The sequence below is a fragment of the Gymnogyps californianus genome, chromosome 6, assembly GCF_018139145.2.
Source record: "Gymnogyps californianus isolate 813 chromosome 6, ASM1813914v2, whole genome shotgun sequence".
Classification (NCBI taxonomy): domain Eukaryota; kingdom Metazoa; phylum Chordata; class Aves; order Accipitriformes; family Cathartidae; genus Gymnogyps; species Gymnogyps californianus.
Window position 1 is genome coordinate 37,441,323 of NC_059476.1, and position 23,583 is coordinate 37,464,905.

Sequence of the window (23,583 nt, forward strand, 5' to 3'; positions counted from 1 at the left end):
CGTATTTTCACCATTGATAAGTATAACTTGACATAACAGTCCTGTACAAACCCAATCATTTAAAACAGCAGTGGCTACAAGCTCTTTGAAGTCAAAGAGAGGCAAAGTAGTTATTTTGAGCCAAAATAAGGGGAAAAGTGTCCCTGTATTTTGCTGCTTAGGACAAGAAACCTGGTTAGGAAAAAAGATGGATTTTTAAAATGCAGTATGACAGGGCAGTAAGTAGCATCACTTGCTAGGCCAAACCGCTCCCTAGGTCTCCTTAAAGTGGTAACTGCCAGACTGATCAGGAAATCTGCTCAAAATACCACGGCCATTTAGCTCTGCTTAAGCTGTGCTTGGGATCTAAGTAGTACAGTGTTTCCTGTAATCTCTATTCTAAAAAATACACTTTTGTAGATAGGAAGGGAAAACCTTGTTAAGTTCATCTCAGTTTCAGGAGCAGATAGCTGTTGTCACTTTTGTTTTCTTCCATGAAAATGTAAAGAAATACATACATATCTACAATTCACTTTGGACTGGCCTGCTGCTCACTTGGGACTCTCCATTGCTCGGCTTCCCAAGCAAATACAATTTTACGAGTCCCTGGGAAAATTCCCCCGTGATTTCCCCTTAAACTCAGAAGAGCTGTTTGGTTTCAAACCACGAAAATAAAAGCCCTGTTGACAATCTGAAAATGAGTTTTTCTTTATCTAGGGACCCCCAGGACTTCCGGGTGTGGCTGGACCTCCAGGGCCACCAGGACAGAAGGTATTTGCTCAGTTCAGCACTTGCAGAGCTAAGGGAAACACAAGAGCGGTCCAGGCAGAATTCCCCCACACCAGCCCTCCCCAATGCTCCTATTCTCCCTGTCCAGCACTATCAGACTGTCCTGCTGGCCTCTACCACTCCTCCTCATGCACAATATCCTGAAAATCTCTTTTCCCACAATGATAATGCCTTATCTGAAAGATGAAGGATCCTTTCTACTTGCCCTCCCATTTAGGAAGCAGCTTATGGGAACCGATGTCTGTGCGGGGATTGTCTCGGTTGGGGACTATGTTATCGCACTGGGGCTGTGAGCTGTCAGTCAGGATAAACAAGGCTGGTGAACTTCTTAGGCAGTCACGCAATGTATTGTTTCAACAAGGGTTTCCATGCTTTTTTTTTTTCCTGTGACTATTAGGTACCCGAGTCCCTGCAGACTATTTCTGTAATGCGCACCCTTCATCATCACAGTGCCATGCAGAAGGAGTCTGAATAGCTGCTTTCAAACTGCCAAAGTAACGATTCTGTGTTTCAGGGTGAAATTGGCTTGCCAGGTCCTCCAGGCCATGATGGAGAAAAGGTAAGACACGGTGCCTCTGTGGATTGCTCTTTCCTTCAGTGGTCTTATCTGGAGTTAGTATATTCCATCTCCGTCACTGACATTGCACAGTTGCTTTTCCCACAGGGGAAAAAAGTCTTTTGCTTCACAAAAATGAGCATTAATGGTTTATGAAAGTCCTAACTTATAAGGAGCGGCTGGGATGGCATGGCAACTCTACTTTGTCCTGCCCATGGCTCCTCAAAGGGCACTACTGTGCGTGAGAGGATGAGCAGTGAAAGGGGTTCTGGGCCAGGGAGTTGCCCTGCAGGAGTAACCTTGCTCTTATCTGTAAATGTTTCACTTCGTGTTGTGTGGATTTCTTTTAGGGACCACGTGGCAAGCCTGGAGAAATGGGCCCCCCTGGCCCTCATGGACTGCCAGGAAAGGATGGACCACCTGGAATAAAGGGAGAGCCAGGCCATATCGGGGTGACTGGAGAAAAGGGTGATAAAGGAGAGCCAGGACAAGCCGGCTCACCGGTGAGTAAATCGAAGCCTCTCGGAGTACTGCTGGCTATCCAGGTTATGGGGCAAGGCCCTGGGACTTCTCGGATACCTCAGAGCCCCTCTGAGGTGGGTGCTGGAGACACCTCATCGCTGCTGTATGAGGTGTGCTGATACAGAAGCGAGGTCTCGGCTCCCTGGCAGATGTGCTGTCCATCTTGCTGGAGTGGCTGTCTCCCGCTGCCTGCCCTGCTCTCTGGGCAATGTGTCACTTCCTCAGCTTGCTGCCTGGCATATTGCTTAAACTGAAATGCCGCTGTAAGCAAGCAGGCCTGACTGTGAGCAAGGCAGCTGAGGTACCAGCACACACGCCCTCCTAGGAGGGCAGCTGCATGGGGTAACCCCTTACATCCCTGCCACTAACTGGGGCAGAGTGCCCAGACTCCCAGCTTCGGTCTGTCACAACTTCTGTGTCCCCAGCACTAGTCAAGAGGGTTTAATGCAACACGTTTCTGCCTCTCTACAAGATTACTAGGATAAAACTCTTGCTGTCACAACAGCTGGCTATTGGGGAGTGATTTCTAGCACAGACTCCAGCAAACTGCATAACCGTGAGCAGAACTTGGAGGCAGGAAAGCAGTAACCCATCCCCACTCTGGGGACTGGCACATCCACGATAGGAGGATTTTCAGGCATTTGCATATCCAGTTTCAATACTAGTGAAGCCCTGCATTTCTCTGGGCACCTGATGGTTGTGTGGGGTTTTCGGTGTGTTCTTGGGATGACCAGAGCCAGTCTCAGCTCTTGCAATGATGTCTCATATGTCTGCTTGACTTAGTCTTGCAAAAAATCCACAAATCTCTCTTGATCCATAGGGTCTTGATGGCCCCACTGGAGAGAAAGGCGAACGAGGTGACCAAGGGATGCCAGGACCGTCAGGATTGCCGGGTCCCATTGGACTTCCAGGATTGACAGTAAGAGTGAAAAAGACAGGCTGCTCTTTCCTGCTTGGCAAAGAGAAAACAGCATAGAGCAGCACACAAGGGTTCATTTCCCAAAGTGCCAAGTAAATTAGGAGCCTCAGACCCCTACCCCTTAGTTAGGTGCTTAGGTGTCACTGAATGTCCGTCAGGTTTCCAGCAGCAGGCAGGGGGCCAGCTGGGCATCTGCTCCTGTTGCTATCTGGAGGTGCTGGTTCTGGCAGCTGCCCGCAGAGCCTGTGTGGCTAAGTCAGCCGCGATGCCTAGTTTGCTGGCAGCATGGCACCATAGCCGACCCGCTTGCCCTGCTCCCTGCCTTAGAGGCTGTAGTGCAGCAGAGAGGCGTCAGGCCGCTGTTGGCGAAAGGCAAGCAAAGTCCTGTGGCACTCCCCTTGCGCAGCCACAAGATACCACTCCTGGAGGCCTCCCTCTTTGTAGGGTGTCTCCTCTGGAAGCAGAGGTGCAGGAGAGCTGCAGGTGAGCTCCTTGTGAAATACATGGTGTGTTCCCACCCCTCCTTTGGGGAACTGCTGCTTGCCAGCACATGGGTGGTTCACAGATGGCTTCTGATGGAGCGAGACTCCAGAGTGCGGCTGGTGGTGACAGGGTCTGTTGTTGTGTGCAGGGAGAGAAGGGTGAGCCTGGGGAGCATGGAGACAAAGGAAATCCGGGAGAATCGGTAGGTCACCTTTCTCGCTTTCCTTCTGCAATCTCGGCAGTAGGGGAGGGATGATTTGCCAGCAGTGCTGCTGCAAACCAGCACATCCCACCCTCTTATGACACACCCTTCACTGAGGACAGCAAGCTTCATCATGTGGGACTGAATTGCCAGCCACCTCTAGCTCTCGATGCCCTACTTTTCCCTTACACAAGAACAATCTAGCTCACGACAAGCAATCAATAACGAATGCCTAGGGAAGAATAGATCGTGGAAAGCATAACAAATACTTTCCTTGGCACTTGTGGCAAAGGGATTTCCCAAATGACACTTGCATCTATCTATGTATATATTTTTTTCAATAGATTTTGGGTTCTTGAATTTGTCTGTTCTCCCATCAAAGCTCACCCCTAGCTTTTGTAGTGCCCTGCAGCAAGGAGTCCCACAGACTGTCAATACACTCTTCTGTGTGTGTGGAGCCAGCCACCTTCCTTCCTATCTTTTGAAACAGCTGCTAGCTGTTGACCTTGTGCCTCCTTGCAGGAACGGTGGTAGAGTAGTGCAAGTGGACCTTCTTCTGGAACAAGCTCACTGCTTTCCCTCCTCCTAAATACCTGCAACTGCTGCATAACCCTCCGCAGAGTCCTGCTGCTGCTTCTCAGCCACTCTGTCCTGCATTGCTGCCACTTCCTAACGCAGTCTGTAGGGGGAGTCCAGGTTTCCAAGCCTGGTAGAGCTCTGCTGCACCCTGTGCCCTGCCTCCCTCCTGAGCAGTTCCCCTTCACCTGCTGAGGGCCGCAAATGATGACCGTGACTTCTCTTGCATTGCTTTTTTAGATATCTGGCCCCCCTGGACCCCAAGGCCCACCAGGACCTCCAGTAAGTTTTGAGTGATTCACCTGAGGAGGAAGGCACTGGGAATGAGGATAGAACGGGAAGTGGCTGGGGAGGATTCTGGGTGGAGAAAACAGCCAGAAACACTGCAGCGTTTGAACAGGAACGTGCTTAGTATCACTTCCAAAACCACCCCCACGGTTAGGTCAGAGCTAGGATGGGCTGGGTAGGTAAAGAGAGACGGTTATCTTAGTCCGAGATGAAAGGGAAGACAGTAGCAAGACGGGATGGATGGGATTAAAGGGATCAACTGCAGAAATGGTCTTAATAGCAAGCCTGGCCCACTGCCAGGTTGTTCTTGGCGAGAGCCTCCTCATTACCAGATGAGAACAGTACATGAAGTGCCCTTTACACAAATAAAGAGGCCTTCAGGCTAAGCATTTGTGCCCTCAGTGTGACAGAAAGCGAAAGCTCTGTACTGCACGCTGAACCGTGTGTGATACCTGCATTTTAAAGTACATCCTTAAACATTACTCATATCTTGTTGTCTCATCCCAAATACAGGGTCTTCAGGGCCTCCCAGGACCGAAGGTAAGGCTGCAAAACGTTACATCCTGGAATTTTACTAGAGTTGTCCCAGGTGCAAGAATTCCCTTCAGTAACTACTTCCTAGCTTTCAAATGTTACTTTTCTTCCATTTTGGTAAGAGGACAAATCCTTCTGGATATTTTCTTGAAGGAAATGGATTAGCAGCTCTCACTTTAGGACCCAGAAAATTGGTCATTCTCTCCAGTTTTCACCCGCAGAAGTGGGAAGTCACTGGCCCTTAGAAATCTTCTCATGAGAACGTAGTTGAAATCTTTGTCTGACGGGTGAAGGTCTGTATAGCGGGATGGACAGCCTGTCACACAATCCAAAGTAACAGCTCTAGCTTAAAATTAGCCAGGTTCTATACCCTGTAAATTCTGCTGTAAAGCCACTCAAGAACTTCACTGTTCTTGGTGATGAGAAGCTTGCTAATCTCCATCTAAAAGTGTTTATGCTCAGCCTGCACATTGGTTTGCCTGCTGTAAAACAGTACCTAGATGAAAAAAATATTTGAGTGGAAATATTCAAGGAGAGTTGCGTTTTTCCTCTGACATTCTTGACAAAGATTGGAAAATGTGGAAAATGTCTTGATTCTTCTGGTTATGCTTAGTATTTGGCTACCAGTGCTATTTGGGTGCTAAAGGGAATGGTATATTTATCCTGATTCATCTTTTCTCCACGTGTTGACTACAGATACAGTTATCTGTCTTGCTTGTCTGTAACTCACTAGCCACTGCTATCAAGTGTCTGGGAAACTTCCGTAAGATGCAGTTGTCTTTGGGGCATGTGCCAGACAAATGCAGGTGAAAGTCTGGCACAGCACAGAGTGGAGTATAGGCAGAGGAAGTACTGCACCAGTTTCTCCTTGAACAGAGGATCCATATAGGCTTAAATAGGAGGTGCAATGAGATGTCCTGAGCGTGGAAGTTTTTGTTCCATCCCTGCAACCTGTAATAAGTCTTTTTGTAATGAGGCTTTCAGTAGTGGGGAGGAGGAGCATTTTATACCCTTTGCAGACATGTCAGAAACAGTAACTTCCAGGTATGTGCTCAAGCCAAATAGTGTTGTAGGGCAGTGACGCATGGCTGTATGGAAACTGGAGGGCTGGTAGAGTGAGCCAGCAGTGTGGCATCTTACAATTGTAGAAGAGTACAGCAAGCAGGCTTACTGTTTTCTGTGCAAATTTGGTTCTGACACTTCTGTTTCAAAATGCAACCAAGATAATGTTTTAAAATGCCTTATGAACAGCAGGGGTGGGGAGGAAGCTTTGGGTTGCATTTTGAATTTATGAAAAAGGAGTATTTTGTTTAATATTGCTTTATAGTTTATAACACAGAATTTAAAAAATACAGTTGGAAAAGGAATGATGAAATTATTTTTCCCCAAATTTTGAAACTGATGCCTTTGCATTTACAAAAGTCTTTCCAAAAAAGATTTCAGTATGATTTTTCTTTAAAGCTTATAGACACCTGTCATTCACTTCCAATGAATCCACATCTTAAAATGTAAAATCACCCTATCAGATAACTGCTGGTTACTTATATTTACCTGACACTCTCTGCAATAGCAGGGAGAGCAACACAGAAGTGAGCTCGGTTCCCCTTTGACCGTCTTTACCCACTGGGCCTGAATCTCCTCTTACTGCCACTGACTTAAAACAGCTGCTCCCACAGAGGTCACTTGACTGATACGGGTTTTCTTCAGATTGGGCTGAGAATCAGGCTAAAGCGTTGCTCTGCTGCCTCTTGTATTCTCTCTGCTGCTTCGGCGCGCTCTGAAGGGAGGAATGTTTGTTATATAAGTGGTGTTACGGCGGGTTTATTTTCTGCTCCATCCTTCCTTTAGGGGGAAGCGGGGATTGATGGAATGAAAGGAGAGAAGGGTGCCCAGGGTGAAAAAGGAGACAGAGGGCCACTGGGATTACCCGTAAGTATCCAGGAAGCAAGCAGCACTTCATGAGCCAAACTTATATCAGCTGTAAAAAGATCCCTCAATAGGAGATGCACGTAGGATTTGATATGTAAAGTCAAAGAAAGAGATGATCTATAAATCACTGTGCCTTTGCTTTTTAAACTTAAAGCATCAATTTCTGTACAGAACCTTCATCTTTTAGATCTGTTAAATAGATCAGTGACCACTTTAATTCTTCCTGCTTCTGGCAGGATTGGGGAAAAACAAGCAGTAGCTTTCCTGCAGGTTCTTTGCACTTCAGGGCAATGGGGCAAGACCAGAAACAAGTCAAAAAGACGTGGAAAAAGAAACACCTTCCCAGCTGTTTGTCACCTGGGCCAAGCTTTGTACAAAAGCTTGGTGGTTCTGAATGCATCCAGCTTCTTCACTAGCCAGTACTTTCCTATCACTTCTGCAATGGAATCAATGCTTTCCCTGACACGGTAGAAGTGTGCTGTGTTCCCTTGCTGTACGTGAACTCAATCACATTAGACTAGTGTTAGTGCACTGCTTAGCTTAGCAAGGCGGAATTGTGGCAGAATTATAAAGAAGTTGCAGGAGTGTGATACAAACCTGAAGACTTTGTGAAGCTCTTAGCTCGCATCTGCTAAAAGCCTCTTCACCCACTGAGTTGACAGCTGATAATGAATTAGTGGTAACTTAGTCCCACCCAGTTGCTCTGCCAGCCCCCAAGTTCTCTCCTCATAAAAAGCCCTGGTGGCAGAGCACGCCCTCTCCCTTTGCTGAACGTACTGCCTGGAAACGAGCACTGCAGAGCGCATCTTGTGTACTGTGTGACTTTGTCGGCCTGTGTTCGATCACCCAGATCCCTTGTCCCTGACTCTGGCTGAAATGTGCGTGTCTTTGTTTGTAAAATGTTCTCCTCTCTTAGTTGTGCTATATAGCAGTTACCTTCTAGGGCCTGGATGCATCTCATCTAACTCTAGGCACTCAAGTGAGCTCATCATGAGTGTGTTCACTGTGGCTCCATGCAGAGCCAGTGGGGAGAAAGCAATGCTTTCGGGAGGCTCAAATGCAAAGGATTGTGCCTCAGTGAAGCAGTGAGAAGTAAAAACCCAGTCCCCATTTTGCCCTAAGAAATGCAAATGGAAGCTTTCTGTGTAAACAGTTATTCCCTCAAGTCTGTGTGGTATCAGGACAGGGGAAGGAGGTCCTTGTGACAGTCTGAGCAGAAGATGCCCCAGCAATTATCCTGACAAGCTCATCAGTGTAGCAGGGAATGTGCTAGCTGGTTCTCCTACAGCAGTGAGCCCCATGAGAAACCAGGGTCTCTTGGCTTTTCGCATCACTCTTCCTGAGCTGTGGAGGGGGGGAAGACTGGCTCAGAAGTGTCCTCTTAGAAATGTTTTGTGTTTGGATCAACAATATCAGCTGGCCAACTAGGAAGCACAGTTACTGAGCTGTTAATAAGATCAGAGAGATATTGTGGACCTTGTATCCCTCCTCAGAGCTACCTAGGTCTCTTCATAAGCTTTGCCATGCCTGACCCTGTCTGTTTTCAGCCTGTCAGACTAAATGCAGTGCCAAACAGGTACTGAAATATTTCAAAGACAGACTCTGTAAAATCCCACAGCTGGATCTGCTGCCTTTTCATGTGTGACTTAGGGCTTGACATCATGCTGGAATTTCAGCACATTTCGGCACTGATTGTCTGCAGTAGCCTTAGGCTTCTCTGTATGGCCGACAAGCTGAGGAATTTGTCATACTCAAGTGGAGCAAAACTCAGTATTCGGTACTTATATTCTACCAAAGCTTTCTCTTCTGGCCACCATTAGACACAAGACACTGGGCTAGAGGGGTCTTGGGCAGAACCATTGTTAGGTCTTACGGATGAGGAAGTTCAGGGCAAGAGCCAAGCGGAAAGAAAAGTGCCACTTAATCTCAGTCTGCTGTAAATCTGCACTGGTAACACAGGAAGATGAGCCACCTGTTTTGTAAGCCTCCAAACAACTGGATGTAGAGTGGAGCAAGCCTGCAGCTGACTAAGTGTGCGCCTACAGGACCTAGGTGTCTTGGTAGGAACCTGAATGGCTCATGGCTCTGCACTGCTTGTAAGTGCCTCCGTGACCACAGACCCCTGAGCCTTGCGTCTCATCTGTGTTGCCCAGCCTGCCATAAAGGCAATGCAGGTTTCAACTCCACTGTCATGTTGTCCTTTTCATCACCTGTCACAGAACAGCTTCTTCCTCAGGGGTTTTCTTGGTGGCACTGAGAGAGGGAAATTTGCATTCTTAAGGGGATCTGAAAGTTGCAGGTCAACATTATATGTATTCAGTGTTTCTATGTTTTTGTTGGTTTGCTTGTAAGTACCATCACCTGTCCTTGAGATCTTAATTTTTGTTTATTGCAAGCATATGTTTGTCTCAAGTCACTGCTTCACTCACCTCTCCCCTCCCCTCTCCTTTCCCCCTCACCCTCCTCCCCTCTCCTCTTGCCTTGTTTTTGTTAACCCTCCCCCATCTGTTCAGGGTGCTTCAGGTTTAGACGGCAGGCCTGGACCACCGGTGAGTTCCATTTCTCCATTACCCTACGTTCCTCCTCCCCAGTATCGTGATTTGTCTCGTCTCTTCCACCAGAGTCTTGTTTACACCAGGAATAACCTTCTTTTCTCCAAAGCAGGCTTGGGAGGGGGGTTAAACTTAGACTGAGAAGTGGTGTCACATGCTTGTCTCTCTTGATGCTACGAGTCTGTCTGGATCCTGGGATCACAGCCTACTTGTTCCACTTTATCCAATAACAAGATGAATGAAACCTCTGCATGGTTCCATGATGCTCTGTTCTCCTGTCCTCTTTATTGTGAGGGGTCTCCATCCTGTCGTTCTCCATGGTAGCCTTGCTTGCCGCCTTTTCACGACAGTAGCTCTTCAGTTTTGTCTTAGGCATAATAATGCCAGTGTGTTTTGTCCTGTGAGCAAAAAGCTTTGTGCATTGTTTTCACACACGGCGCTTAAGGCTGCATTGCCATGGGTTGCAGGTATGCTTACAGGTATCTCTCCATAGCCTGGTAAGCATCTTGCCATGAGGAGAAGTTGTATCTAAAAGACCTTCTGCAAGCAGGACTAGCCCTTCACCTCTCAGCAGCAGAATGCCATGCAACTTCAGCAACTCCGCACAGGCTTGCCTTAGTCCCAGACACCTGAGGGTGGGGGCGGTGGGGTGTGTTCCGGTCTAGCGTATACCTCTTAGAGGTAGCGACACCTAAGAGTGGAGCAGGAAGATGCAAGATCCCCACCTCTTGTTGCTAACTCACTGTGAGATGTGAAGGAAATAAACTCCTTGTGCCTAAGCTTCTCGGTCTGTCAAATTCAGATTGAGACAAGTAATGCTAACCTGGTTCTGCAAACCATTCTGCTATGCTTGGGTAACAGCTGTTAAATAAGGGCCAAATATTTTTAATCCCTCTTGGGAAATCACGCATCACCCAGGTACAGTCCATTTGGCTATTTAAAAAGAAAAAGCAATTTCTCCTCCTCAGTGTAACTGGAAATAATTCAGCTGCTCTATAACTTCTGAACAGAATCTGAATGGCAGCTTATGCACTCACTTGTTTTGGGAAATTGTAGATTTAATTTTATAAATGTGCAGGTGAGATCTCAATGTCTTTCATGGCACTAAATGATCTTAAAATGATGCATACGTGCAGGCAATTAAGATTTCCATGATGCGAACTCCTGTGCATGAATCTAAGGAGAGCCTGATTTTTCTCACTTCTGTCACTGCGTTGAAGTTGTGTGCTGCATGGACTACTTCTCCACTTATACTCTGCAGATCTTAACTTGTCTGAAAAGCTCTCCTGGTCCACATGAGTCATCCTGCTCGCATCAGAGGGGTTACTTTAGTGACTAAGGATTGCAAGCTCACATTAAAAAGTGCAAGACCCTTTTCCTTAAGGCTGTTAGAAAAAGACTTCCCTGTTCTGGAAGCTTCCTCCTTTGTTCTTCCTAGAAGGCAGGTAATGGGCCTCAAAAGTATCCCTTTATCGAGGCTCCATGAAGGAACTGTAGACCAATACCTAAATGGTTAGCAAAGTTCTTGCCAGTCTAAAAGTACGTGATGTAGGGTTAGGAAGGTGAACGCCTATCTATACTACGTAGTTAGGTGGGTGTACTACACACTGCAAATTTGAAGGCTATATTTTATCTAGACTGCAGAATGTGGTCTGGGAGAGTTGTAAGAGACCCTCCAACAGGGAATACTCTACAAGTTCAAGGAGTCTAGACAGAGTTGAAAGTGGCTGAATCTTTTTCTTAGCCAGAAGGACTATTGCCTAACTGCTGTATTGCCCACGTTAAAGATAAGCTTTGATTGGGTTAATTTCCCAAAGCCCAAGCAAGCCTCAGCAGCGCTGGGAAGTAAGTTTGGTATGCTAGTGGGAGATGGCCCCTGTGTCAAAGGGTTAGCAAAACGACTGGGTTTCCCTGTTAGCATGATTGAGAGCCTGGTGGAGTGACATACATGGCAAAAAGGGAACAGAGGGATGGGACTGAATGATACCCCTCTCGGTTTGCATCTGTGTATGTATGCGTCCGCACTCATCTCTGCAGCATGGTGTCTTTCAACTTGCATGACTGACTGGCTGCCTGCCACCAAGTAACCAAACTCTCTCATTTTTGCTCAACTGATGGGGGGGGAGAAAATAAGGAAATAAAGAAAAAGAAAAGAAAATTGCTTATCATATATGCCTTTATTCTGCTACAGCTTTCAGCCTTGTCTGATATAAACTAGAGAGAAAAAAATCCCTCCTGTGGAAATGGTAGAAATGCCTGCTGTAACAATTGTCAAGAGAGAGCTTCAAAATTAAAAATAAGGCTCTGTAATATGGTGTAATCTAACGTAGCAGTTCCCATGTTCTTCAAATTGCCTGTAACAACTGCTTCAAATCCATCGCCACCAACACTGAAAGCTGTAGTGCTAGATGCCTTCCACCACCAGACTGTCCTTCCCAGCTGTGCTTTTTCCTAAAGGAGCAGCAGTGTCTCCTGGCTTTAATGAGGCCCTAGAGTGAAAATGTCCTGATGTGTTTTCCTTCCTACAACTACAGGGTACTCCAGGACCAATTGGGGTTTCGGGACCAGCAGGACCAAAAGGAGAAAGGGTGAGTTTGCTTCAGAACTGACCAATGCTCTGTAACTTCCTTTGAAGATATCACAGCGCTCTGGGATAGAGAAGCTCTAGGTTTTTCTAGAGCTGGAACTGCTCTCTCCTTGTGCATATAAGACCCTCAGCTGGGCCTCTTTGATTTTTCAGTATCTCATCCTTGGCGTTTTTAGGTGCTTTGAAATGCATCCTTTTCTTCTATAGTGCTGCTGTAGCCATGGCTGTGCTGCCTGTTTGTACTGAATAGGAATGTAACAATTCCTACTCTTTTTGTCTCCGTTTCAGGGCAGTAAAGGAGATCCTGGAGTTGTAGGACCAATGGGGCCAGCAGGGCTTCCTGTAAGTATGGGAGTACTAGGGATTTGTTATCTACAGTGCCTGTTTCCTTGCTGTGGTTGATAGCTTAAGATGCTGCTGTAATATAGCATTTGCAATTTCGACTACGTTAGGTGTTAACTGAAGTTACAAGCTTACGTACACTATGGGAGCAACAGAAAGAGCTCGGTAGCTTCAGAGCAATGAGTCAGAATGAGGTGGATGAAGCTGAAGGGAAACTGTTAATTCACCTTGGTCCTCGAACTACCAAAAGAAGCTGCATGGGACTCCCAGGATACGTATCTTAGTCCAAAATGCTGCTTTTGAGCACATCTGCTCCGTTTACCTTTCCACGGCTTGGGTGCCTGCCTTCCACCTGTCTGAGAGGGCCCCGTCTTGTCATTGCAGTGACAAAAGCTGCCTTCAGTGAGGTTACTTCCACTGTTTGGGATTACTTTTTGCAAAATGGGGCCAGTGTTGCAACTCTAGTTTTGTGTAATCATGTAGCTGCTTTGTTTTTTAACACTAAAAAGGAAGTTTGCTGCTTTTTTCAGGGACTGCATTCTCTAAACTAGTTTGGTTTTTATCTGAAGAACCCTTAAAGTAGTAGTAGTGGTGTTACAACCTGGATAGTCTAATGGAGGTGAAGAGGAGGTTGTCTGCTGGAAAAGTTTTGTTTGTGGGTTTTTTTTTTCCCTACCATATAGCAATTGGTACAAATGGAAAAAACAAACTCCTGGGCACACATTCTTCTTTTTGAGTGGGAATACAATGGGACTACTTGTTTTAAAATATTTTGTTTTGTGTTGATGTATTTCAGGGTTTACAAGGTCTACCTGGTGACAAAGGAATCCGGGTAAGTTACCAGGCAAACTTCTTGTATTTAGTTACTAATATCTTCACACAGTGATAGACCAGTTAACTCCTGAGCAACCTCAAGTAGCTAGCATGTAATTCTGTCTGCTAGACCTTCATATAAGGAACTTTACACACTTGTGTTTTAGAAGGTGATACCTGTAGCTCGTATGATCTCCTGGGACATTGTGGTACATCTATCTGAAAGCTATAGGAGGGATTTTCTAATGTGTTCATTGTTGTCATAGCTCTGTTCTCACTGAAGTGCAGGACTTCACGTGTAGTAGAGTTAGGCCAATGTGGCATGCTTTAGGAAATTCTGCTTATCTCTTTACTGATGTGTGTAGGGATTCCCATGAGAATTAACTGAGGTGGAGCCAGCAAATCTTACTACATTACTTTTAAATTCCCCCTGAAGCATGAAAAAGAAGGTTGCCCTCTAGCAAATGATCCTCCAGAGAATTTGGAAGATGGAAATTTGGAAAAGATAAATTAAATTCGCCTACCTTAAAGAATCAGACATGAAGTCTCCTCAGGCATTGTCCTGAATGGATATGATGGTGAAGAGTTGGGTCAAACCCAATAATGTGAATGGCTGCTTTTCTGTCATACCACCTGTGTTTATAGAAAGATAAACATTACTGAAAAGTGCGTGTTGAGAAGCTCCTTGCTTTTTCATCAGGTTTCCCACAATGTAAGGAATTTCTTGCCTGTTAAGGCTCTGAATCTTTTTGATAAAGACAGTTGAGAGCTATAGTTGAATATAACTTATATTTAGACTTCTGGATTAGAGTCTTTGTAAGATTACAATTGTATAAGTGTGTCAAGCAGTTCAATATAGTCGTGTGTGTCTTTATGCCTGTACTCACACATACACTTCTCTTCATAAGACTCTGGTATCACCTAAGTTTATCTGAAAATGTAAAGTTTTGTAGTGCATGTGCCCATGCGGTGATTTCATTATATGAATTTGCTTTTGATACATAGCGAGTGTTCTCTGTCCTTTATCTGCAATGTATTTCTGACCTTACTCTGCACAGAATGGGCAGTTTTGGAAAGCAGTAGCCAAGTGGCATCTTAAACTAGGGGAGAAAGGTCCAAGTTTCATGGGAGCTCCAAAGTTCTCCCCTTTTTTAATCATTGCATTTCTGGCTTTGCTTCTTAACTTCCTCTTTGTTAAGATACGTTTTGTTTTGTTTGTGTGGCTTCTAAACAAAAAATAACTTTAACAGAATTCCTAGACTTTTTCAGTTGGTTTCTAAACTGGGTATTTTATTTAAAAGAATGATCTTTCATTAGCTGTAGATAGGATTTCTCTGAGCTCTCGCATAAAAGCAAATGAAAACTGGGAGAAACTGCACCTCCTTGAAGAGGATGAGTTGGAAAGCCCGAGTGGGAAGTTTTGCTGGCCCCTTGAAGCACGCGGGCACTTTGCCTCACTGCAACCAACATTTTGAAATGAAAAAGTGTGAGAAACTTGAGACTGTAAATGGGCAAGTGCGATATCTTTGCAGGTGGCATCCTAGAAAATACCACTTTTCCCACTGAGTCTTTGTACAGGGGCTTCCCCTCGCTCCTACCCCTCTTCAAAAATTGTGAACAGGTCACTGCTACTTACAGGAGTTAAACAGCACAGTTTTGGTGAGTCCCCTTTATACAGCTGTTTTGTCTGAATACCTCCAGCCCTTTGAAGTCATTAGAGACATCTGACAAGTACCGTTTTGCAGAACTGGACACAGTGCCTGTTCCCCAGGATTTGCTTTGCAGCCCAGTATCCCCAGCTGAGCGCTAGGTCTCCCCTGCAGTGGGACACACGGCTTCTGCATCAGAACTCCTCAGAAGTGCGGGACAGTCTCTCCCAACTGCTGGTAAAACTATGGCAGTTCAGCCAGGAGACTTCACAATGAACAAGAAGGAAGCTGTGAAGTGAAAAAGATGGCAGCACTCCACTTCTGACCTCTTCCACAGGGGCCTGGCATACAACACCCGCCTCTTTGGAAGTACGAGATGTGTTCATTTGAAATGCTTCTCTTTCTTTTAGACAGTAGCAGTATGCATAGCACTTTATTGTGAAGATTTTCAGTGTTGAGCACGTTAAAAATGAGGATCCACTTTGTTACGCTCCCAAATAGTTTGCCAAAATCCTCTCTGTTACTTTTAGCAAAGCAGTGCTTTTTAAATCCCAGAAACGCTCCTGCTGCCCTTTGTTCGGAGTGGGAGATCAGCATAGCTGTGCCTGGGGACAGGCAGAGACAGTATTGTGGCACTAGGTAGCAATGGGAACAGATGGCCTTTCAAGTAACCCAGCTGAAAAAGTGTAAACCCTGAACTTGTGCTACCAAGCTGATATCTTCGCTGTTTTTTTAATGCCTGTGGTTTTTTTTTCTTGTGTGTATGTGCGTCTTCCTTGCTCCTACAGGTCCACCTTTGTCCCCTTTATCCCTTCCTCCTCTTCCGCCTTTCTTCCTGGTTCCTTCCTCCTTCCTCCAGAGCAACCCATGCCGCATTTTCCTGGATTATCCTCTCTGTGCCAGTGCTTGGTTCTGGGTGACTTCTCCTCATTGCCTCTCCTCTCCCATCCATTTCTCTTGCCAGCTTTGGGTTTAACGCTTTTTTTTTTTTTTTAAAGAAGAAACAGCAACCTGTGCTGTCTGATTTTATCCCTTAATTCCTTTAACCCTCCCCACAAGGACCCTATATTCAATTCCCTGTGCAGCAGCCCCTTCCCCTGTTTTATGCTTAGCAGCTTTGAGAATTTCCTCTGTTATACAGGAAGATTTGGTATAGACAGAACTGTCAAATACCCACGCTATACCCTGCCTTGGCTGACCTGCTATGGGTGGGCTGTAGCCTCCCTTGGTGAGGAGGGGCAACAGGGCATCTGGGCGCTCCCTCAGCCCCTTTTGCAGCTGGCTTTCCCTGACCTAATGCTGCCCCTCCACAAGAGAGCAAGCCTTCTCTTTGGTCATGATTTTTTAATTTGTTTCCCTCCTGCCCTGGCTCTGGTGTAACTCAACCTGGAGCCTGTGGAGAAATTGTAATATCAAACCATTGTAAGAATTGCACCTTCCTGGGGTGTGTCTGTGCTGCTAAATAAGAGGGCCAGGGACCAGCCGCTGCCCTGTGGCTGCGCTGCTTAGGACTAGTCCCTTGTCTAACAGGTTTTTCTGGGAGACCACTACTCAAAGCATCCCAAAGGACAGCCAGGCTGTGCAGACTGTCTGGTCTGAGTACTTCATTCTCTGGCTCTTTTCTATTTAGCAATGTTGATGTACCCCAGTGCACAAACCACTTCAGACTCAGGCAAGCACACTCGTTCAAGTTAAAGCTTTGCTGCTCTTGGATATAGAAGTGATTTTACATCTTAAACACACCACCCCCCCCACCCCCGGCTTTTAAGGAAAACCTAGCAACCCCTGGTGGCAAGCATAGTGTTCATTAAACAGGTTAAGGGAAAGCTTCTAAAAACACCCCTATGCATGAGAATTTCTTTTAAGAATGAGAATTCAGAGTAGTAAGAAGAGTACAATCAACACAGGGAGTCTGGGCCAGCAATGCCTTCCTGCTACAGCAGGAGACCCTGCTTGGGGTCTGCTGCAGGTCTCGTCATCCGAGGCACTAGGCATCTAGATGGTACCCCGGAGCTCCTGTGGCAGAGGAGGGACCCTCCCAGGCAGCTGGAGATGGAGGTGAGGTGGCACGCTGCTGGCCAGAGGAGTGTTCTCCCATCCTGTGAGTCTAGGCTCAGCCAGTTCTCAGAAGGTGCCTCTCTCTCAGAACGTATACTATACTGAATGTATAGGAAGCCCAGAGGAGTAGACTCCTAATGATGGTACTGATGGAGGAGGAGTAGTGCTCCGGTGGCTGACTATAGGCCTGTCCATAAAGTTCAGAGGCACTTGTAATCCCTTTGATGCAGTGCCCTTACATCTGTCAGGGTGGGATTTGAGCAATGGCCAATGTGTTTTGCAGCTAAGTAACGGTTAGTAGCTCCATACGTTGTTTTTCACTTTACATCTGAAAGGGAGATTTCTTTTAGAATGTTTCCTAAATGTTTATCCTTTTTTTTTTTTAAACTGTTGCTGACATTTGTTTGAAATGGATGATCCTAAAGCTTTTGTGTATTCTTTTTTTCTTGGACTAAACTATTATTTACAGGGGGAGAGGGGCAAGAAAGGCTCTAGAGGGTCTAAAGGGGATAAGGGAGACCAAGGAGCGCCTGGATTAGATGCACCCTGTCCGTTGGTATGTTCTGTTTCATCAAATGTATTGTTTTAAGATTTGTTGATGGGGAAGAAAGAAGGAAATCATAACGTAAATAACGGTCTTACAAAAGTACAACACTCAGCTAAGGGTCAGCCTGGTTCCCACTTGCAGTCTGTGGCAAAACTGCTTTCTTCCGTGGGGAACCACTGATCCTTTGAGCAATAATCAGGCTGTTGAGTGACCATGGTTATATTCCTTCCTCTTCCAGAGCTCACAAAGGTTTGGGGTACATGGGGGTGTCCCATGTGCTGGGAGCCCAGGGCTTTCTCCTTTGCGGATAGAGCCCCGTGTCTCCTTTGCTGCAAATTATGGCTCTTCTCTAGAAATGTTTAGTGTCGTGTCTATGTAACGGCAAAACCTGAATGCTGTTTTTCTTGCCTTGGAATAACGGCCAGCTGATGTGATCGCCTGAGAGCGACACAGGGCACTCGAGCTGCATTACCCAGAGGGAAAACAAATCTCAGTTATTTTAAATGGGATATGTTTTTGTCAAAATATATTGTCTATAAATCTATACAAATGAATAAATATAGGAATATGTATACATTTTCATCTAAACTCATACACTGCAGCAAATACCGCCAAAAATCTGTAGTACTGCCATAAATCCCAGGAGTACTTGTGGATCATGCATCTAGAAGTCCAGCTGCTGGGTTTCCTAGTGAGGATAGGAAGAATGGATGATTTCGGAACGGAGGAAACACCATTCCCATCCTCTCAGATATAACGCAGAGAAGTACCTCCTGACTTGCAGATTACAGAAAAACAGAAAGGAAACCGTGACTACCGATTACACAGAAAAAACTAAAACTTGAAAACACGGGCCATCTGTATTCTGGGTATGCAGCAGAGTGCCCTGCGACAGTCCCAGTGGGGGACTCGGCCTCTCCTCCCGTGACATGGAGGTGACTGGCATTAACTGAAATAACGATAGTGGTTGATTTCATAAACAGGGTCTCCGAGGTTTTAAAGGCGAGAAGGGTGAGCCGGGGTTACCTGGGCTGGACGGCCTGGATGCCCCATGCCCATTGGTATGGCGTACCTTCCCTTTCCTGCATGCTCGTTTGCTTTTTGTATCTTGGTTGTTACTTTCTGATACCTCCAAATAGCTGCATGTCCTAGAAACACCTGGCAATTCCTTCCTTACCTATCTCCATCCTACCTTCCTCACGCTGCTGTTGTCAGAAACAGGCCCTTGCCTTCATGCTATGATGCACTGCTGCTGTCAGCATTACTTTGTGGCATGATGAAAAATGTAGCGGGAATGCGAATTTATTTACAACTGCTTCAATTCTTCCTTTGCCTTCACTTTGACAACCTGCAGCAGACTAACGTGTGAAGACCTGGCTCTGCACCGGGTTGGCTTTCTAGCAAGGAGCTGCAATGCTCATGTCCTTCATTAACTCTGTTTTTAAGTGCTTGTATGTGGCTAGCACAGCCTGACACTGCTCGGTATTACCTCAGTCACCATGTACGTTAAGATGACTGAAAAAAAACCGGTTATCCTGTTAGCAAGCCCATGTGAAACATATTAAGTGGACACTTATCTCCCTCAATTCCTGCTAGATAATTCCTATTTGTGACTCTCCCTGGAAGTCCAAATGGTACCCATAATGTGCAAGAAACTTGAATTTGGAATTGCCTGTTTCCCGATATCCACCTTATTTGAGTATTAAAGGATCATTATTGTATTAGTGCCTCATCTAACCCAACTATTGTAGGACAAAGGTCTTCAGGAACACTTAACCTCTACTGATTTCTAAGTATCCCATTAAATATCACCAATCTATTAATTTACTCTGAGATTTTCTGGGGATACAGCATTCAGGTGAGGTTTTTGCTCCCTACAGCAGTCTCAACTCCATAATACGTTGAAAGTTGTACTCCCCTGCCCTTCCAGCCCATGTTTGGCATGACTACGTTTGCTTGAGGATGGTCATTCCAAGCTTTATGCTCACTTAAAGATGTCTGATGCCATTTACAAGGGATGGGATATCAGCTAGTTCAACTAGCTGGAAAAACGTGTCCAAAAGAAAAAAGCCACATTTAGTTTGGAAGGTTTTCTTAGTTTCCTGAGGAAACTAGCCTTGAAATTGCCATTAAAAGCCTTTGTTGTGTGACCTTTGTGAAGAGCTAACATTAGTCTTTGTTCCAGCATTCCCTCCTTTGGGCACTGCCATTGTCTCTTTGGGGCAGTGACTGTAACGGTGACCACTTGCAACGTCTCAGTTGCTGCTCTGTAAATTCCAAGTAATAGAAAGAAACTCTTCTGCCAGTCCCACAGGTGAAATAATACCTGCCCAGAACAGTCCACAAAGGAGAAACAACACTGAGACGTGTTTTGCCTCCCACTGATAATAGCCAGGTGTCTATGGAGTAAGTTTTGGCTGAATAAAACACCCAATTACACAGGCACAAGGATTCTACCAGTGCCCTGGTAGACTGCCTTTCTTTTTTTGTCTCTGCTCTCAGTTAGGATTCAGCCTGCATGGCCATGTTAGAACGTACACTTTTTTTCATACCTATTTTTGTTAAGGGAAACTTGCCAGAAAATCTGGTGAAATACAGACGCCGTTATTTTTTTATATATAGCGTTCTGGCATGCAAGTTAGCTTGGGAACATGAATAAGCATGTTTTTTGATCCAACTAGGTTAAAAGCTTAGCATCCAGCTGACACATCCATGTGCGTAACTTATGGAGGCTGTGAACTAATGCTTTACAAATCTGAGCTATGTGGAAGGAGATAGTTGGTACTAAATAAGCATGTTGTGTTTCCGTTCTCGGCAAATTCGCCTGCAACAAACACTTCCTTGTGACCCTGGTCTTCCTTTGATCCCTAAGCTATAACTCCCTGGCCTCCCATTCCTTCATACACCTAACTTCCCATCTCCTCCTGCAATGCACTACACCAGTCATTCCTACCACCACCAGTGTACCAATGGGAACGCCACAATTTACCCAGTAGCTAACCCCTAACTCAGTATTTCCACATTATGGGGGGGAGGGGGAGGAAATATCACAAGGAGACCACAGTCTAAAAAACGCATTCGAAAAGCAATACGGTTGTAGCATCATGGTGACATTCACTTCATCAGTCCCTTGAGAGTGCATCTCCTTTAAATAGTTTATTTCTCAATATACTACTGTGCGTTTGCTTTTCTGTGTGGTTTTTTTCCTTTCCCCTTCTCAAATGGGATGATGTGCACTGCAGATTTCTCACGCAGTACTTGAAGAAGTGAGAACTGAGTCATTTGAATGAAGAAATGTGCCTGCATCGTGCGTTGTACAATTTCACTCCCTGCTCTTGAGTTTTCCTGGGGAATAGCAATAGCTCACCAATCTGCCACGCACACACAGCAGAAGTATTTGACTTCTCGTGTCAGAGGTGTATCTCCTTACATCTGACTATATCTCCTGCTCAGGAGCACCTCATCATTGACATAATTTCCTGTTTTCTCACATCAAATAGGGCTGCCCTGAGATGACATTAATGGCAGTAATTCACAAAAGCATTTCCCAATCATATAGTCTCAGCCCTTAAAGTGTCCGATCTTCTTCAACATTAAAAAAAATAATCACATGCCCACCTTGGGATGTGTAGCCCAAGACTTCAGGGCTGCAGAAGTGCCAGAGGATTTTCGCAGAAATCTCACTGACTTCATGGAGGCAAAAGCCCCCTCTCAGGGAGTCAGCTGAGACATCTTCAACCAGCACAGGGTTTGCCCAGCTTCTTGCCTTCCTAATTTTCCTGGAGCAGGATCTTCTTGGAGGCAAGAGGGGACAGCTGGGCAATCTCTCACATGATAAAGCAAACCCTTTAACAAACAGGGCAGAAAGGAAATGGAGGTTTTTTCCAGACCCTCCTTAGGACCCAAGGTTACTGCTGCCTCTGGGGTTTGCTTATAACCTCAGCATTACAGTGTCAAGCCTGAGGACACAGACCAGCCATCTTGCACTTTCCACGGCCAATTTCCTGCAGTATTTTTCTGGCTGAATGGGACCTCCTGTGTTCCCTCCTTCCTTCAGGGAAGCCTGGCTAAACACCTTCCTCAGCGAGGAATGAGAACAAGCCTACGGACCTCGTGTACATACTAAGTTCCTTGCATAGCCTGCAGGCAGCCCCCTTCTTCAGCCCCAGCCCTTGCTTCAAGCTACACTGGTTATGTCAGCCAGAAGTCTGGGCCCCTCCAAAGGGGCGAGGAATATCTTTCAGAGTATTCCTCCAGCCCTGGTTCAGACTTTGTTGCAGCTGCAATAGTTAACCCACTCCTTCCTTCCTCCATCTCTGCGCTATTTTCTGTGTCCTAAACTGCTATTTCATCCGTCTTTTTTGCAGGGGGAAGACGGCCTTCCAGTTCAAGGCTGCTGGAATAAGGTAAAATGATCCTGGAAATGTTGTGACTGTGCTGAGCTGGCAGTGCTACAGGTCCTGCTAATGTTTTTCAATGAGTCTGGCTAAGAGCAAAAGAGGCGTGGAGGCACGCATGGGATTTCCAGGACCATGCCCCTGCAAAGCAGCAAGCAAAACTCTCCCTTATTTGTATATTGCTGTTTAGCTTTATGGGCTAAAAAGGAGAGACTTGTATTTGTGGCCTTTGAGCTGCCTGGCCTTGAAGCGCTCTAAAACTTGCGTAAGGATTAGATTTCCACCTAGTCAACTCTGTTAGCAGAGGCTGGGAGCTGGCATACCCCAGGTAACCTGGGTGCCATGGCAGGCTGGTGGGAGCGGGGCAGAGGTTCACGGCTTGCTTTCAGCAGAGCGAATGAGCTGTGGCTCGGTGCCCCTGCACGCCCCTGCCAGGCTCTCAGCACCAGATCCCCCAGTGCTCCCGCTGAGGGGTGGCCTGGCAGCTGGGCTGCAGCGCTGGGCTTGGAGCAGACCCTGCTCCGAGGGAACGGGCTTGTTTGCTCGATTGTGGGCTAGCGCTGAAAGGGGGGTGTAAGTACCTGTCCCCTCCACTCTCTCTTTGTTTCTGATGGTTCAGCTTCTTAAGAAGTCCCCTCCTGAGGTTCCCACAGACCCCTCTGCCACTCCTCGGGGTCCAGCCCACCTTCAGTACCTGCTGTGTGCATTAATGCCAAGTACTCAAGCCACAGTGGTAGGAAGAAAGTGGAGGCAGAGAGTCAGCCCAGATCGAACCTCCCACCCTCACTGCCCAGGGAAGTGAAAAGGATCTCTGTGAGATCCAGCACCGTTTCTTTTCCTCCTGGAGACCCCAGAGCCAGCTTGCCTAACGCTGTCCTACTGTCCTTCCGTCCCATGAAGTGGTCCTTCCCCCCCGCCAAGCTGTCACTAACAATTGTTAGTGAATTGTCACTAACACCCGTTTATGTTTTCTTTTGCAGTGATGATTCTAACCCTGGACTGGCCTGTGTGTGTTACTGTACATAGAATATTTATTTTTATACAGTGTTCTTCTCTGAAATGCCAAAAGTTATGCATTTTTACAAATTATCAAAAAGCTGCATATTTTTTGTACAGAAAATACTAGATCTTCCTTCTTCCCCGTTTGTCGGTTCTCTGTATAATTCTATGTCTGCATTATGCTTGTTTTGTCATGGAGTACAGCTGTAATATTTACATGATATTTGTACACACGTGATGAATATAGGAACTTAATAAATTATTGCATTAAAAGTGCCCAAAGGAACTGCCCTGTATAGATTTAAAGGTCATTTTCTTTTTTGAAGCTGAAATCATTCAAGAATATTTCAAAATATTATGTATTTTTTATTAAAGTGAAATATTAACTATTTTGTTGTGACTAAATTAAGGTGTTGCTGAAAAACCTCACAGTAGCCACTGTACGCTGGGAACGTAGAGATTCCATGATTACTAATTCTCAAACAAGGTCTGTTTCTTGATCAGATTCGGACAGCCAAGCGCTGCCCCCCGCCAGCTCCTCTAGAGCCTGCTCCTTGGCTATGCAGGAACGGTAACACCTTCTCCAGGAGCTGTGGAGTTAGCCTGTTCAAAGAGAATTGCTTAGTCTCTTGCCTCTGGCTAAAATAGAGCACCTCCCATGAGCTGGAAATAATAAAAAATAAAAATAAAATAGAGCACCTCCCATGAACTGGAATAACCCTCATGACAACGAGCCCTGGTTGGCAAGAAATTCTAACATCTTTCTAAATTGTAGGCCTGCAAGTACCTTAATTAAAGCCTCATTTAAAATTAAGCATATGGCAGAATACCTCGATGATATCCTAATGAATGTTTATTAGAG

At 45.8% G+C, this 23,583-nt stretch overlaps 1 protein-coding gene across 1 annotated transcript in view; it reads left to right on the forward strand.

The window, feature by feature from the left end:
• COL13A1 (collagen type XIII alpha 1 chain) overlaps positions 1–23,104 on the forward strand; it is a 98,129-nt gene extending 75,025 nt beyond the window's left edge. Inside the window, exons 32-47 of the mRNA XM_050898824.1 lie at positions 697–750; positions 1,283–1,327; positions 1,675–1,827; positions 2,667–2,765; positions 3,397–3,450; positions 4,267–4,308; positions 4,828–4,854; positions 6,697–6,777; positions 9,291–9,326; positions 11,864–11,917; positions 12,205–12,258; positions 13,055–13,090; positions 17,248–17,334; positions 18,309–18,386; positions 21,693–21,731; positions 22,703–23,104. Of these exons, the coding sequence (XP_050754781.1) occupies positions 697–750; positions 1,283–1,327; positions 1,675–1,827; positions 2,667–2,765; positions 3,397–3,450; positions 4,267–4,308; positions 4,828–4,854; positions 6,697–6,777; positions 9,291–9,326; positions 11,864–11,917; positions 12,205–12,258; positions 13,055–13,090; positions 17,248–17,334; positions 18,309–18,386; positions 21,693–21,731; positions 22,703–22,705 (942 nt within the window). The 3' untranslated portion in view covers positions 22,706–23,104. The remainder of the gene's footprint in view (positions 1–696; positions 751–1,282; positions 1,328–1,674; positions 1,828–2,666; positions 2,766–3,396; positions 3,451–4,266; positions 4,309–4,827; positions 4,855–6,696; positions 6,778–9,290; positions 9,327–11,863; positions 11,918–12,204; positions 12,259–13,054; positions 13,091–17,247; positions 17,335–18,308; positions 18,387–21,692; positions 21,732–22,702) is intronic.
• Positions 23,105–23,583: the final 479 nt, after the last annotated feature.